Source organism: Monodelphis domestica, chromosome 8, assembly GCF_027887165.1.
Source record: "Monodelphis domestica isolate mMonDom1 chromosome 8, mMonDom1.pri, whole genome shotgun sequence".
Taxonomy (NCBI): Eukaryota; Metazoa; Chordata; class Mammalia; order Didelphimorphia; family Didelphidae; genus Monodelphis; species Monodelphis domestica.
The window spans coordinates 89,241,856-89,258,086 of NC_077234.1; the positions used below are offsets into that span (position 1 = coordinate 89,241,856).

The 16,231-nt window shown below is 35.7% G+C and overlaps 1 protein-coding gene across 6 annotated transcripts in view; it reads right to left on the reverse strand.

Moving 5' to 3' along the window:
• The window catches only part of CTLA4 (cytotoxic T-lymphocyte associated protein 4), a 107,467-nt gene that overhangs the window by 72,963 nt on the left and 18,273 nt on the right, over window positions 1–16,231 (reverse strand). For all 6 annotated transcript variants that reach the window (XM_056808452.1, XM_016425163.2, XM_056808454.1 and 3 more), the window contains one exon: window positions 12,557–12,672. In XM_056808452.1, coding sequence (XP_056664430.1) covers window positions 12,557–12,653 — 97 coding nt within the window. In that variant the 5' untranslated portion in view covers window positions 12,654–12,672. The remainder of the gene's footprint in view (window positions 1–12,556; window positions 12,673–16,231) is intronic.

Sequence of the window (16,231 nt, forward strand, 5' to 3'; positions counted from 1 at the left end):
ACAATGTCCATTAATTTTCTGAATCTTCCTCTTTATCTGCAATGTCCTCTTCCATCTGAACGTCCTCTTCCACTGGATTGGTACTCTCCTTACTGATTTTTTTGACTACAGACTCTATTTGACTGATGAATCTCAGCTTTCCATGAACTCTTCTTCATTTTCTTCTTTAACAATTTCTACACTTTCACTATCAATTCCATGAACTAATTTAATATGTGAGCAATGATACCATGAATCTCTTCCTAACACTTTTACTAAAGATGGTGAAACTAACACAATTGTATAAGGACCTACCCAACTCTCTTGAATTGCTGATATTTTTGCAAAATTTTTCATATACACCATATCACCTGGTTGAAAATTATGAAGAGAATAATCCAATGGACCAGATTGGATCAATACTCCCATATAATGCAGTTCACTAAGCTGTTGTTGTAATACACTTAAATATGAAACAAGTTGACAATCTCCTCCTAAGAGAGATGTATACACAGTCTTACAAGTTTTTGCCTACAATGAAACATGTCCAAAGAGCATTTCATAAGATGATATATGCAAGTCTGCTCTTGGTCATAGGTCTTAGGTAAAACAAAGCTATGGGAAGAATATCTGGCCATTTTGACTTTCAGGACAAATTTTCCCCACCATAGTCTTGAGTTTCCTATTTACAAACTCCACTTGACCTGAACTTTGTGGATGATAAGGAACATGATATTTAAGTGTTATTCCTAGATTCTCATAGACTCTTTTCAGGATATCTTATGTGAAATAAGATCCTTTATCATATCTATGGTAATTGGTACACCAAACCTAGGAACAATTTCCTTAAGCAACACTTTTACCACAAAGCTAGCTGTATTGGTATTAGATGGAAAAGCTTCAGGTCATTTTGTTAATTTATCAACAATTACAAGACAAAATTTTTATCTTCCAGCTTTTAGCATGCTGATGTAATCAATTTTCAAACTCTTGAATGGACAATATGCCAAAGGTCAACCACCCAAACCTTTTTTTTTTTCTGAATGCACTTTGATTGAATTTTTGGAAAACAGAACAACTTGTATAGATCTTATTTGCAACAGTACTTATTCCCAGTGCTACCCATTGCCTTTTTACAGAATCTACTACAACTTGAGTACCAAAGTAACCTTTTGTGTGAGTGGCTTGACACAAATAGGTATATAAATCTTTTGGTAACAGTAGTTTTTCAGTGTCTGTAACCCATATTCCATGTTATTTCCTTGCTCCAAATTTCTCCTTCCACTTCTGAATTTCTGAGTCTACATAAGATCTTTCTAAATCATCAGACTCATTGTCTATAGAAACCAGTTGTTTCAAGAACAGCTCTGAATTGATTTTGGTCTTAGGAGTACTCAGTTTCTGGATATCTGCTATTCTTTTCTCTTTGATAGTTCTGGGACCCTCTGATAACACAAAACCAAGATATTGTACTCGAGGAAAAACCCAATATAATTTTGCCTTGGAGATTTTATGCCCATGCTTATATAATTCTAATAAAAGAATCTCACTATCTCTTAGACACACCTTAGCATTTGGGAATTCAAGAAGAATATCATCCAAAAAATGTACCAATTTATTTTCTTTGAATATTATAGTTTTTAGATCTCAATTCAGAAATGATGAAAATTGGCTCTGCGAATCAGTAAAACCCTGAGGCACACAAGTCCAGATCCACTGGGTTGTTTTTTCCCAGGTAAAAGCAAAGATCTTTTGAGAATCTTCATGAATTGGAATTGAGAAAAAAAGCTGAGCATAAATCTACCATAGTGAAATATCTTGCATGACTTGGAATAAAAGAAAGTATAGTGGCTTGACTTGGTACAAGAGGATGTCTTGATTTCATAATCATTGACTGCTCTTAAATCCTATATAAAACAATATACAACTTTGCCATTCTGATCTAACTTTGACTTTTTGATTGGAAGAATAGGGATATTAAATTCTAAGAAGCAAGGTATTATGATCCCTTGTTGGATTAGGGATTCAATGATTGGTCTTATATCCTTAATTGCTTCTTTAGTCAAAGGATATTGAGGTAAACAAGGAACTGGTCCTTCCTTAGTCCTCACCCTTAATGGAGTAGCTGGTTTCAATAGACCTACATCTGTGGGGGACTTTGACCAAAGATCTTCAGGGATATCCTCAGGTGTTGGATAGATTGAATCTAAGCCACCCTCTGTACTGACTGAATCTAAGAACAGCAATGGAAAAGCTTTCAGAGATTCTTCTGGCAGATGTAATGATCAGTACTTTGGATTATTGCCCTTAATTTACATAATAAATCTCTACCTAAAAGGTTCATTGGATAGTCTGGCAAACACAGAAATGCATGTTCCACAGATAATGGACCTAAAGTAATCATTTTTGGTTGTAATTTTGCTACTCTCTGTGGTTTACCAGTAGCACCTATTACTTCCATTGTACCAACAACTACAATTCTTATGCAAACTTTGCAAAACTGATTTACTGGCTCCAGTATCAACCAGAAGATCATAAATCTGATCTCTAATAGTTACAGACACATATGGTTCTGTACTATTAGGTGGTTGAAATGTTTCCAATACTTGGGCTAGCACATTAACATCAGTATAAAGCTCAGTCATTTCCTGTCCATCCAAATTTACATCTGTATGATATTCCCAGGATTTCAAATCTTTAACACCATCATCAGCTTTTTCACTACTCTTATTGGTCTTTATAATCTTTACTTTGGTATCATTGTTTTCATTTACAATCACATTATCTTTATCCAATTTACATTCTTTACTATTTTCCATTATTTCACAATCATTAGAATTTTCCACTATTCTTACATTACAATTTTCTTTTTCCTCACAATTGTTAAAACTAATTGCATTATCCTTTGTTTCAATTACATTATTTATAAATTCATTAACTTTATTTCCATTTTCCCTTGATTGTTCAAAAACTTTAGAACTCCAGGTACACCTTCATAATGAACATGCCCCTTTGTTCTGATCACCCTTATGCCCATTCACTACTTGACTGTATTTGGGTCGTGCTCCTAATTTTACCCACTTTTGCAAAGTGTTTTGGCAATTGTTTATGTTATTTCTCCTTTGATAATTATTATTCCAATTATTATAATTATTCTGTTTATTATATCCACCATTCCTATTTAATTGTCTGGAAAATTGCCCTCTGAACCTACATTCCCTAACAAAATGTCCAACACGATTACACAGGAAACAACTCTGAGGTCCATATCTCCTTTCTCTTGGCTTATGTTGGTTGCTTGGTTGCACAGATCTTAGAGCTGCCACTGCCTTTATCTCCTTTATTTCACTGTCTCTTGCTTTATTTTCTGCATCCCTCAATTTCTTTTTCAAATTCTCCATTAGAATATCCCTATCTTCATATTTATCTTCATTGTCTATACAGACATAATTTGCCTTTCTCCTTAATTTTTCTAGACCCATCTCTTCCCAATCAGGGCAATTATTTCTAAAATATAATTTAATCTTAGGGCTTGCATTTTTTACAAATATCCTCTTAATGTGTGCAATTGTGTCTTCTTCTAACACATCCAGAACTAAGAATATTTCAGCCACTTCTGTGATTCTCTCAAGGAAATTTATAGGTGTCTTATTTAATTTCTGTTTAATATTCTCAAATCTAGATCAAGCATTAGGGCATTTAGTGTGTCTCTTCATCACATCTATAATTGACCTTCTGGCTTATTTCATCATTTCCTAATCATGGAATAAATTCATATCCAAACCTTGAAAATCTCATGGTCATGTCATCAGTAATGGATCATTCCTTGTTTCTTCTATGAATTTGTTCCTTTCCCTTTTAGTTAATAACTCTTTCATTAATAAATAAAAATCATCATAATCAGGGTCAAAAATATCTATTGCCCTTTGAAATTCTCTTACTACCTTATTAGGTTCTTCTGAAAAGCACATGGTCTAATTATTTCCAAATCTTCAGGTGTAAATAATTTATGAATTTTGACCTGGTATATCTCATCTTGGGTCACAACAGGAATATCTCTTAAAGGGAACAGTAGTGCTTGATTTTTTATTACATACTGCCTCTTCCCTTTCCAGTCTAGATAATTTCTTAATTTTCTCACCATTATTTTCCTTATTAATATCATCATCTTTTAAATCATTAGCAATATCATTGGTTAAAATCATCCTCTCTTTCATACACAAATCCATTGCCTCTATTTTTTCTTTCATTATCATAAACATTTTTCATGTCAGACTCTTTTGTTATCCATAACACAATTCCTCTTACTCTATAGCCAACACCAAAAAACACAAATTTACATTTGTATATTACAAATAAACATAATCAAATCAAAGGCACATAGGCTAACATGGATCTCATAGTTAAAGCCATCACAGGTTCCATCCACTCATATCCTAAAAGCATATAGCAACTACTGGGGAAATAGGTTAAAAATTCCATAAGGAATGTATAGGAAACAGTCCCATCGAAATAACAATACAATATTTGCCATGTCCCCTGACACTATTAATAGTATATATGAAGTTACTATATGACACAGAATACATTCTATTATTATCCACTTTGATTAATATTAATAAACACCAAAGAACAGAAAAACAACAACAAAAAACAACAACAACAAAATGGCTTCCTAGCACATGTGCTAGTGGCCTTTAAACTTTTAAACCCCTCACTGTCCATCAAGAGTTAAAGAGTTTCATGTCAATCAGGGCAAGCACCCTGGAAGCAACCAAGTACTGAAGAAGGTCAATGGAATCTTCCCATATAGCCCAACTGCCAATCTACTCCCTATCTATTTTTCTCTGGCCAAAGGCAATTATTTTGCCAATTATTTTGCAGGTTAGTTCCTACCTGACTCACCAAATGTTATGGGGTGGTTAAAAGAAGGGATCATGCTAACTATATAAATAAAACAAAAGGTTTATTTAACTAAAAGGGGAAAATGGAAGGGAATCAGGGAATGCCTTACTTCAAACCTCACCACAGATATTAAAACCCTATACTTTCTAAAATTATCTTAACTTAGCCAGTTAAAGGAGAAATTAAAGTTAGAGAGGGACTTGTAGGAGCAAAACCAGCAGGGCCCAAAGAAATCTCACAACCAAGAGTCCTTTGATCCAGACAGCAGTCTCAGGATGAAGAGTCCTCAAAGGATTCAGGAGGGGATAAGGATTAACACACACAGTCTACCAGTGTGGGGTAATCACTCACTCAACCACTCCTTCAAGGTGGTTCAATTTCCTGGCAGCTAGAGAAAACAGCTTCTTTCTCCTCCAGATTCCACCAACTCTCTCTCTAGCAACTAACTGCCTCTGTGTCCAGTCCCAGTCCTGGGAGTTCTGAGTGGAATGTTAGTCTGCAGGGTCTCATGCTGTCAGCTTGCCCTGTTATGCCCTGCTAGAAATCCCTTACTGCAGAAGTAGGGATCAAATTTAGAATTCAAAAAGAATTTAAAAAGAAAAGAATGCTAAAAATAAATAATGAAAAATTAAATCTTGCATTTCTATATGTTGCTTTGGGCTATAGGTTTCTTTCTCTGTTCTACTCTTGCCTAACTTTAGATATCAGGACAATATTTGTTTCACAGAAGGCATTTGGTAGAGTACTTTATTTTTAGAAATAATTTATGTAGCATTAGAGTTCATTTTTCTTAGAATGTTTGATTAAATCCATTTGAAAATCTATCTCATTTTGTTTGTTTTTTTAATCTGAAATTTAATGTGTATTTTTAAATTTTTCTCTCAAGATTAGGTTATTGAAAATATCTTTTTTTTATTTTACTAACCTGGGCATTTTATGTTTTTGTGAATATTCAATTCATTTCATTTATGCTATCAGTTTTATAGGAGGCATTTAGTTCTGTGAATTTTCCATCACCATTTTTGAACATGATCATTTATCTTTCCTTTCTTTTTTTGAATTAGTAAGACATTTTTCTATTTTATTAGTTTTCCTTTAAAAAGTTGATGATTTTATTTATCAATTCAACAAGATTTTATTTTCAGTTTTTCTATTCATTCTTTGATTTTTAGGATTTCTCTTTTTTATGTTTAGTTGAGGTTTTTATCTGAGACTTTTCAAGGTTTCTTTTTAGTTCTATTCCTAATTCATTGATCTTTTATTTCTCTCTTTCATTCATGGAAGTATTTAGAGATGTATTTTCCTCCAATGGACTGTTTTAACTATATACAAAAGTTTGGGGTTTGGTATCTATTGGTGCCATTTCTTTGATGAAATTACCTATTGTTTCTATGATTTATGCTTTTACCCACAAAACTCTGTAGGCACAAAAGACTTGTGGACTTTAAGGAACTTCCTCATTCCTTTTGGCTTTTATGTTTTTAAATAGGAAATAAAAAGAAATCTCCAAAGTTATTCATAATCCTAAAGATGAGGAGTTCAGTCACTGTCTAGTTCTTACCTTTACCCATTGCTTTCTGTTAGTCACAGAGGAAAAGATGAGCGTGTGTGTGTGTGTGTGTGTGTGTGTGTGTGTGTGTGTGTGTGTGTATGACACCTCTCCCAGTTCTTTTGCAGGGGTCAAGACATCAAGTGTAGAGCTTTATTAAATGACAGCAGATTTATTAAAGTGTTTTGTTTTCACTATTTTTCTCTTTTCTCTCTTTTTAAAAAGATATTTTATAATAAAGGGAGAAGGGATACAGGCAGAACTTTAGGCAAGGTGAAAACAAAAGATATCAATAAAAAACTACTATCTAGGCATTTCTTCCTCATTTTTTATTTTTTTTTGTTTGAATTCATATTTAAAACATTACATTTATCCATAATGAATTTCATCTTATTAGATTCATCCATGTACCTAGTCTTTTAAGATCTTTTTTCATTCTGACTCTCATCCACTTGGTTAATTATTCCTGTTCAGTTATATATGCTTTCTATGCCTTTATCCAAGTTACAGATCAAAATGGCAAATTTCAAAGTTTTAAGCACAGTTCCCTGGCACAGTCCACTGGAGACCTCATGCCATATTGAGATTGAACCATTTAACAAATCTCTGCTCTTTGAGTAGAGTCATCCAAACAGTTCTTAGCCCATCTTATTGTATGAGTGTCTACTCTATATTTTTCCATTTTCTCCATGAAAATAGCATGAGTTACTTTGTCAAAAGTTCTGTAAAAATCAAGGTAAGCTATAACCATCGTAGATAACCCCCCCATCTACTAGTTATTAATTCTGACAGAAAAAGAAATGAGATTAGCCTAGCCTCACCCAACCTGTCCAAACTGTTATTAAGTCTTGTGTTACTAACTCACCCAACATTTTTTACATATTTCCTCCTTTTTTCTCTTTTCTGATTCTGGCATCAATCTGGTTGAGATCCCCATCATCTCATGCCTAACACATAGTGGGTACTTAATAAATGTTTATTGTCTTAACTATTGTAGTAACCTACTGGATAGTCCCTCAAGTTTCTTCTTACTCCAGTCTATCCTCTATTTAGCTGTCAAATTGGTTTTCCTTAAATACAAGCCTTCGCTATCTCATCTCCAAACCCTAGTGGCTCCTGATTACCTTCAAGACCAAATATGAAATTCTTTGGCTTTTACATATCTTTATAACCTAATGCCTTTGCACCTTTCCAGTCTTCTTATACTTTAATTTCTTCTCTGTACTCTTTACTTTGTATTCAGTGTCCAATGCCACCAGTCTCCTTGCTGGTCTCCTATAAGACACTCCATCTATCAACTCTGTTTTCAATGACCATTTCCAATGCTTGGAATTGTCTCCCTCCTTATCTTCACTTTCTGCCTTCTTTTAAGACCCAGTTCAAATTCCATCTTCTTCAAGAAGCTTTTCCCAAATCCTCTTTAAAAGAAAAAAAAAGCTATTCCTTTCCATCTTAGAATCAATATGTGTATTAATTCCAGGGCAGAAGAGCAGTAAAGCCTAAGCAATTGGGGTTAAATGACTTGCCCTGAGTCACACAACTAAGAAGTATGCTTTGAACCCAAGACCTCCTGTCTCTAGGTCTGGCTCTCAAACCACTAGCCATCTAGCTGCCCACAGAGACTATGTTTTGGCCTTTTGCAAGAGGTCTTTCTCACTCTTCAACGCCAATTCTTCTGAAATTATATATAGATATATACATATATTTAATTTTGTGTATGTATATATGTCTATTTGGAGGCAACAATGTGGCTCAATGGATAGAGTACTGGAGCTGCTTCTTGATGCTTTTTAAAAGATGTCATTTCAGAAGAAGCCAATCAAAAGTCCAGTCTTCACCATGCAATAAGCATACAAGTAATAGTTACAGAATCCTAACATGGTCCAAAGTCCTCGAGAATTGCATCCAGAGGAGCCCATTAAACATGTTCATAAGGACTGGGCTCTCACTGACTGACTTTCTGTGTGAGCTGGGTCTCTCTGGGTCTCAGTTTGTCGATCAATAAAATGAAAAGTCAGTCAACAAACATGAATTATTTACTATATTCTAGGCACTGTGTAACACATAAAGAGCTAAAAATAGTTCCTGCCCTCAGAAAAGAACCAGAAGAGAATGATGGCACAAAAAACAAGGAGACATTGGTGATCAACAGTGTCAAATGTTTCAGAGAGGTCAAGAAGGGTAAGAACTGAGAAAGGGCCATTGGGCTTGGCAATTAAGAGATCACTGTGGTAGGGGCAGCTGGGTATCACAGTAGATAGAGTGCCAGGACTAGAGTTGAGTGGACGTGGGTTCAAAGATGACCTCAGATACTTCCTAACTGTGTAACCTTGGGCAAGTCACTTTTCTCCAATTATAAAGCTTTTGCCTCTCTTCTGTCTTAGGATGGATAATAAGGCAGAAGTTAGGGTTTAAGAAGAGAGAAAGAAAATCATTGGCAACTTCAGGGAAAGCAGTTTTTGCTGAATAATAAGATCTGAAGTCAGCCTGAAGAGAAAGAGAAAGGGAAAAAAAAACAAGAGAAATGGAAGTGTTCAATACTGAACTTCAAGGAATTTAACCTCAAAAGGGGAAGAGGTAAAGGATTGAATTAGATGACCTTGAAGGCATCTTCTAGCTCAAATTCAACTCAATTCAGCAAATTCTTACTAATCATTTACAATGAGGAGAGGACTGTGTACCTAAGGCATTGAGAAAATGTGACAATAATCTATTTTTTTGTGAAAAGATTAAATCCAAGGCCAGCATTTTCTAGGTGATGATTGCTTTCTTGTACATAAATGCAATGAAGCACTTTGACCAATAGATGGTGCAAAGTGGCTGTTAAATAATTTACTAAGCACCACAGTAACTTCCTTCAATTATAGACTAAAAGGACAGAAGGAACATTGGTAGGATTTCAGATATAGAGCCAGAAGAGGCCTCTGAAACAATCTAGTCCAACATCCTTACACATGAGGAAACCAAATTCTATGGATGTTAAGTGACTTGCCTAGGGTCACTTGGTTAAAAAAATGCTGAGCTGATATTTGAACCTCCCTCCTCTGATTGCAGTCAAAGCACTTTCTACTATTCCATGACTCCTCATTTATCCAATATTCCCACTTTTGGAGTAGACCTTACTAAAGACAGATGAAGCAGCAGGTGAGGTCTAAAGAGATCAGAAAAGATGGTAAAATCCATTCTAATATTATGCAGCAAACACTGGCTACCAGTCTGCTCCAAATAACTCCTCAAGATTACCTAAACTATTTCTCTAATTCTATCTTCAATGGATAACATCTGATCTCCATAAGGGATCTCTTGGACCCCTTCATATACTTAAAGATATTCAATTAAAAAAAAAAGCTTTTTTAAAGATATTCAATTCAGTCATCTCTCTCTCTCTCTCTTTTTTTTTTTGCTATTGCTATTTAGAATTATCTTTTTTTTCCTTTATCATCTATTATAATCTCTTTTTTTTCCCTTAAAATCCATACTTAATATAGGTTTCCAGGGTTGGACAAGCAACTTGCCCAGAGTCATGCAGCTAGGAAGTGTCTAAGGCCAGATTTGAACCTATGATCTCCCAATCCAGACTGGTTCTCTATCCACTGAGCTGCCTAGATGGCAGAGATACTTATAGTCTAAAGGACCCAGGTTATTTTGTGTAGTTGCCTCCTTTTTCTTGGTTATGTCCCAGCCCCCAAGATAAAACCTGAAGATATCCCTTCAGGGTAGGCTGGCACCCGGTCTGACTTGCACACAAAAGGCTTTATTAAAAATGAAAACAGCAGCAAGCATCAGATTTTACAACAGGTGAATCATGTTTCATAATTCCTCACATCCAACCCTTCCTCTCCCTAAGAATTTCTTAGTACACTTCTGAACCCTGGATGAAGTATTCTTTTCATTAATGAAGATTTCTCCTTATATTTCCTACTACCTTTTAAATTGACTTCTCTTCAAAAGCCTGTTGTAACACCTTCTCCTGGTTCAGCTAGTTCACTGCACTCTGAAGTAGCTTGAATGTCCATCCTAGCCTCTGCTCATATCTTTTCATATCTAGCATCCTCTCTAAGCCCTTCAAGGCAATTGTAGTTCGCCTTGACTTTCATCCTATCCTAGATGTAGGCTAGCAGGAGATAGGAAAAGTCAAGAGCTGGCAAAAGAGTAAACAAACTTGGAGCAGTGGTGATAGGGAACTGGATTTAACCAGTCCAAGGGTCACTTGGGTCTGAGTAGACTCTTAAGCCAACTCTAGACCAAATTGTGGTGCTGATCTCCATTTATACAGCCTCTATCCTATTTCTAATTCTCCTTGCCTCTTATCTGATTATTGTAACAACCTTCTAATTGATCTCCTTGTCTTCAGTTTCACCCTTCCTTCCACTTTGATACTGTTATAAGGAAAAGAATCTTTTCCTGCTGGTCTCATGCCACTCTCCTTTACAAACTTACACATTTTCCTACTTAACTTTTCCTTAAAACAATACTCCTACACCATGTGGTTGGACAAGATCATTTCTCTGCTACTAGGATTAAACATAAATTCCTCTATTGGGGATTTAAAACCATTTTATAATCTGGCTCTAGTCTGCTTTTTCAGACTTATTCCATATCACCCTCCTTCATCAAATTGAATTTCAATCCAATTAGCGATTTGCTGTTGCCCACTATAGTCCATCTCCAAACTGGTTTTGCACAGACTGTTCCCCTTTCCTGGAATAGAATTCCTTGTAGCCTTCATCTTAAGAAATATCTTGATTCCTTTAATGCTCAGTAACTGATGCCTCCACCATGAACTTTATCTTGCTATTTTTCATATATTTTTATATTTCTTTGATTGTGATCATCCTTTCAAGCCACTAAGAATATAGATGGTGAGGACACTGACAGAAATTTTCTCCATGGGAAGATCTCCACTAAAGTCATAGATATTCTTCTGTGTAGAAATGTTCCTCAATTTTTTTTCTGCCATAGATTTATCTTTATTGAGTTTTGATTTTCATATTGAATTTCATATTTTTCTACATTTTAGAGTTATTTTAATAAATTATACAAGTCCATTATAACTAAAAATTCACTGATGAAATTATCTCTATTTTCCATGATTCAGCAAATGGTCCAAAGTAATGGGACTACACATCTTCTAGTACTTAACTTCTATTTTTTAATTAATATAATATATTTATAAGTATTTCAACACTTTGCTCCCCTCCCTACATCATAGAAGCCTTCTCTGGTTTTTCATAGCATTCTTCTCTCTTGGTTCCCCTTCTACCTGTCTTCTCAACTTTCTATTTTTATCATCCATCTTCAATATCTTAACCAGAGGTCTTGGTTCTCATTAGCTATCACTTTTCTGATGCTTTTGTCATGGCATGAAAATTACCCTTGTTTCTGGAAGGTAATGCCAATGTTAGTCTAGATGATCCAACCATAAGAAGGCTTTGAATGAGGTCCAATGATGGCTTACATATTTGATTTCCAGAGAATCAGTACAACTCAGAGGAGAGGCTCATCACCAAAAGAATGGTTCCCAGATCATTATTATTTGGACCAAACAAGTTAGAAGCAAAGAGAAGAAAAGAGAGGGGTGGGAATGCAGAGGAGAGAAGGGAGTGGAGGTAAAGAAAGGGGAGTAAAGGAGGAAAGAAGAGAAAAGAAGGGAATAAAGGGGAGACATGGAGAAGATCATGAGGCAATATGGTAAAATCAAAAGAAGACTGAATTTAGAAGTTTCAATGCCCATTCTGCTACTTATTGTTTCCCTAACTTTAGGCAATTTACTTAGCCTCTCTAAACTCTGATTTCCTTATCTGTACAATAGATATATTAGACAAAATATTTGCCAAAGCTCTTTACACCTCTGGGTCCTGTATTTTCCTTTCCACACTGTCATATGCTTCTATTTCAATGGACACGCAGTATCCATTCAAATAGATCTAATTCTTTTTTCTTCCAGGAGGTAAAAAAATTTTTTTTATTTTATTCCCTTAAGAATGTTAGAATAGTTTGTGGGTTTTTTTTTTCTTTGTAACATGAATATGCCAACAAGTCCTTGAATTATTTATGTATAGAAGAATGTGCTTTGGAAAAATCTACCCCCTCCCAAATTGCTGTAGTTTAAAATAAACTTACCCTTTGCAAAGCAACCAGCAATCTTGAAGCCCTGGAGAATTTGATACATCATGAAATGTACAGAGAATTTTGAAATTATTATGAGTTCTGGATTCATAATGAAGGCAATGCAGGTTCTATAGAAAGGAAGTAAAGGGCAATTAAAATTCAGTGTTAGTTTGGAAATGATTGCTCCCTCAACCGAAATTCTTAGCAGAATTTTAAGAAACATAGTAGTTTGGAGAAGCAATGGGAGAAAAGATTGCATCTCTCCTAGTGAAATCACAAGTTCAGCTGGCTTGGAATGAAAAGAACACCTGGCATAGAGTCAGAACGCTTGGGTCCCAATTGCCCATCCCTCCTGGGCTAACCATGTTACCTCAGATTAAAGTTACTCAATCTTTGTTTCATCAACTCTAAAACTGAAACAATAATGCCTTTTACCCCTGCCTCACAGGTTTGGTGTACCAAACAAGATATTATATAGGAAAGTGCTTTGTGATGCAAATAACAGCAAACTAACTTTCATAAAGCTGCTTTGGGGTTTGCAAAACACCTTGCACATTTGATGCTCAAAACAATACTATTGAAGAGTTACCTAACTAATATCTGAGATAATATGTAAGCTGGTATTATCATTATCATGGTATTATTGCTGTTGTTATTACTGCTGTATCAGGAGCATGGGAACACTTCAGGAGGCCTCTCATTTTTCTAGCTTGCTGCTCTTGTCAAGTCTTTCTGACAACAGGGTTACTATCAGTTCCCCTTATAAGTATATTGGCTTACAGGTTTTAAAACAGAGACTGTTTTATTTTCAAGCTAGTAGATCTCGATTAGACTTGCATCTGGGCCCCTAGAAAATAATACCCTTTCCCAGGGTATACCTCTCAAGCTAGATGGTGCAAGAGACAGAGTACAGAAAAAGCCAAATTCAAATCCTTAGGCACTTACTAGTTGAATGACCCTGGGAAAGTCATTTAACCTTTCTCCATCTCCATTTCCCCCAAAATAAAATAATAGCACTTCCCTCACAGGGTTGTTGTGAAGATTAAATGAAACAATATTGGTAAACTGCTTAGCACAGTGTCTAGTACATATTAGGCACTTAATAAATTAGTATTCCCTCCTTCCTTTCTCCCTCCCTCCCACTCTCTAGGTGCCTCTAGAGTCTCTATGATTCACAATCCTGCCCTGAATGGACCTCTAGTCAGGAAAGTTGGAATTAGTCCCTCACATCAGAATTCTCCATCTGTACCACATTGCTTACTTCTTGCATCTTTCCTCTGTTTCCAGCAGGAATGGACAGTTACTATTCCATGACATCATCTTGATCCACTATCCACAGTCTCTCAAAGTTTTCTTCCATCCTCATCACCATCAAGGGGTCGAATTTCTCACCATCTCAGTTTTCTAGCACCTCTGATTCTGTAGCTCAATTGTTCTGTTCTTTACATTCCTCAGCAGGCAATGCCCAGTACTCATATGGCCAATTATGTTTGCCATTTCTCCATGGTTCAAATATCTCCAATAGATGGTGCTCATTCCCTTTCCCAGGGAACCAGCTTACTAACCTGACCCATATATACCACACCTAAAACATACTTTTTATAACATAAAAATTACCACTCCATTAGCAATTTTCTAGCTTGCTTATGTATGCAAATCTTAAATCCTCTTAACCTTATATGATAGGCTTATGGGAAAATACAGGTGATGCCTCTGATATCCTAAACTTCCAAATGTGTTGTTATCTCCAGCTCCTAAATAGGATCAAAGGACCACAGATTTAGAGTTGAGGTCATCTAAATCAATACTCTCAATTTACAAATAAGGAAACTGAGGCCCAGAGAGTTTAAGTGACTTGCCCAAGGTCACACATGTTGAAGGTAGCAGAGCAGGGCTTCAAATCAAAGCCTTCTGACTCCAAACCTACTTCCTTTCTCCAATTAGCATCCATGCACCCCATCTCACAACCATAACAGTTCTTCTTACTGAATCCTACAATCCAGAGAAATAGCCCTGCCCTCTTTCACTTGTCCTTCCACCTCCTGTCTTCTCTGAGGGAAACTGTCAGTTCATGCAAATTATCTAAGGATTACTACCAGAAAAAAATACTAAATGGGGACAGTAGGAAAAGATTGCTCCAGTCAATGGACTTTTGAAGTGAGAGGAAGATATTTAAAATGTCTGCTAAATTAATAGTGATGACAACAACACTAATAGAAATAACAAAAAAAGGAACAAATGCATAGGACCTGAACCCATCAAAAAACAACTTGTCTATTCAAAGATTATTGAACAAACTGCCAAAAGTGATACATTTCCACTGCCTTCATTGATTGTCTTGAACTTCTTGGCTCAAATTCACATTTGTGGCTTAAATATAAGAGTGTGCATGTGTGTGTTTTCCACATAGATTATGGGTATCCACATGTATCTCTCTAGATGTAGCTCAAAGGAAAGTGAATCTTTGGTATCAACCCACCCTTCTCTAAAAGTCACTGATTCAAGCCAAGAGAGGAAGGTAGGAGATTGGTGCCAGAGATGGGCCACCAATTTGTTCTCCTCTGAGAGAAAAAATACCTGTCTAGAAGTATGTCTATCTGCCCTACCAAAATTATAGTTAATATAGGGGAAATAATTTTCCTTTATCCTTTTATCCCAATACCTTAAGTAGAAAGGAGTATCCCAAGTCAAGGTTCCCTTCCCACCAAATGTCAGATCTACATAAATCACACATAGTAGATAGCAAATAAAATCATTTATTCAAACTGATCTCAAACAGAAATCTGGGAAGGTATACAAAAGAGAATATACCAGACAAAACAAAGAGTGAAGAAACTGTCCTGGCAGAGGGTGAGATATCTCAATTCAACCCAAAGAATCTCAGATCTCACCCCAATGAGACATTCCAGAGAGTCTCTTGTGACATAGAGATATGATTGAGGTGCTGGTATCTCAGATTCTTCCTTGAGATTTTCTCCCTCTACAAGATCCTTTCGCTAATGAGAATAAGAAATTGAATAAATTGTCTCAAGAAGCTGTAAACCCCAGAAGACCAAGATCTCTCTTCTCCCCAACTCTCCCCTTTCTTACACCTAACATAGGTGCCAGAGTATGGAGTCATCGCACTCCATCAATGATGAGAGCATTATTCATATAGATTCTGAGCCATGACTAGAGTTAAAATCCTGAAGTAGCTGATGTCCCCATGGAACACTGTTCTCTATATGAAACTTGCTACAACACAAAAGTGTCAAGAACAATTGATATTAAACAAAGCATCATTCAGGGAAACTGCTTTATTATTCTGTCTACTTTGAAACCCATTATCTTCTCTCCCTAACAAGTTTGAGTATGACTTCCAAGTTTAAGAGGTAGTTATACAAAAGCATCTTATTGATCATTTTTTATTTCTGGATATGATGTTTAACTACCTGTTTAACATTTGACAAATACCTTCCTTGACTTATTTTCCTTCTTTGTTAAAAAAAAAATATGAAGCTCAATTAGATTATATGAGTTCTCTTATAAGCCTCATTGTTGTGAATTAGTAGTTTTCGGTCAGGTCTAATTTTTTGTGACCCAGTTTGGGATTTTCTTGGCAAAGATACTGCAATGGTTTGCCATTTCCTTCTCCATCTCATTTTAAAAATGAGGAAACTGGGGCAAAGTGACCTCCCCAGGGTCACA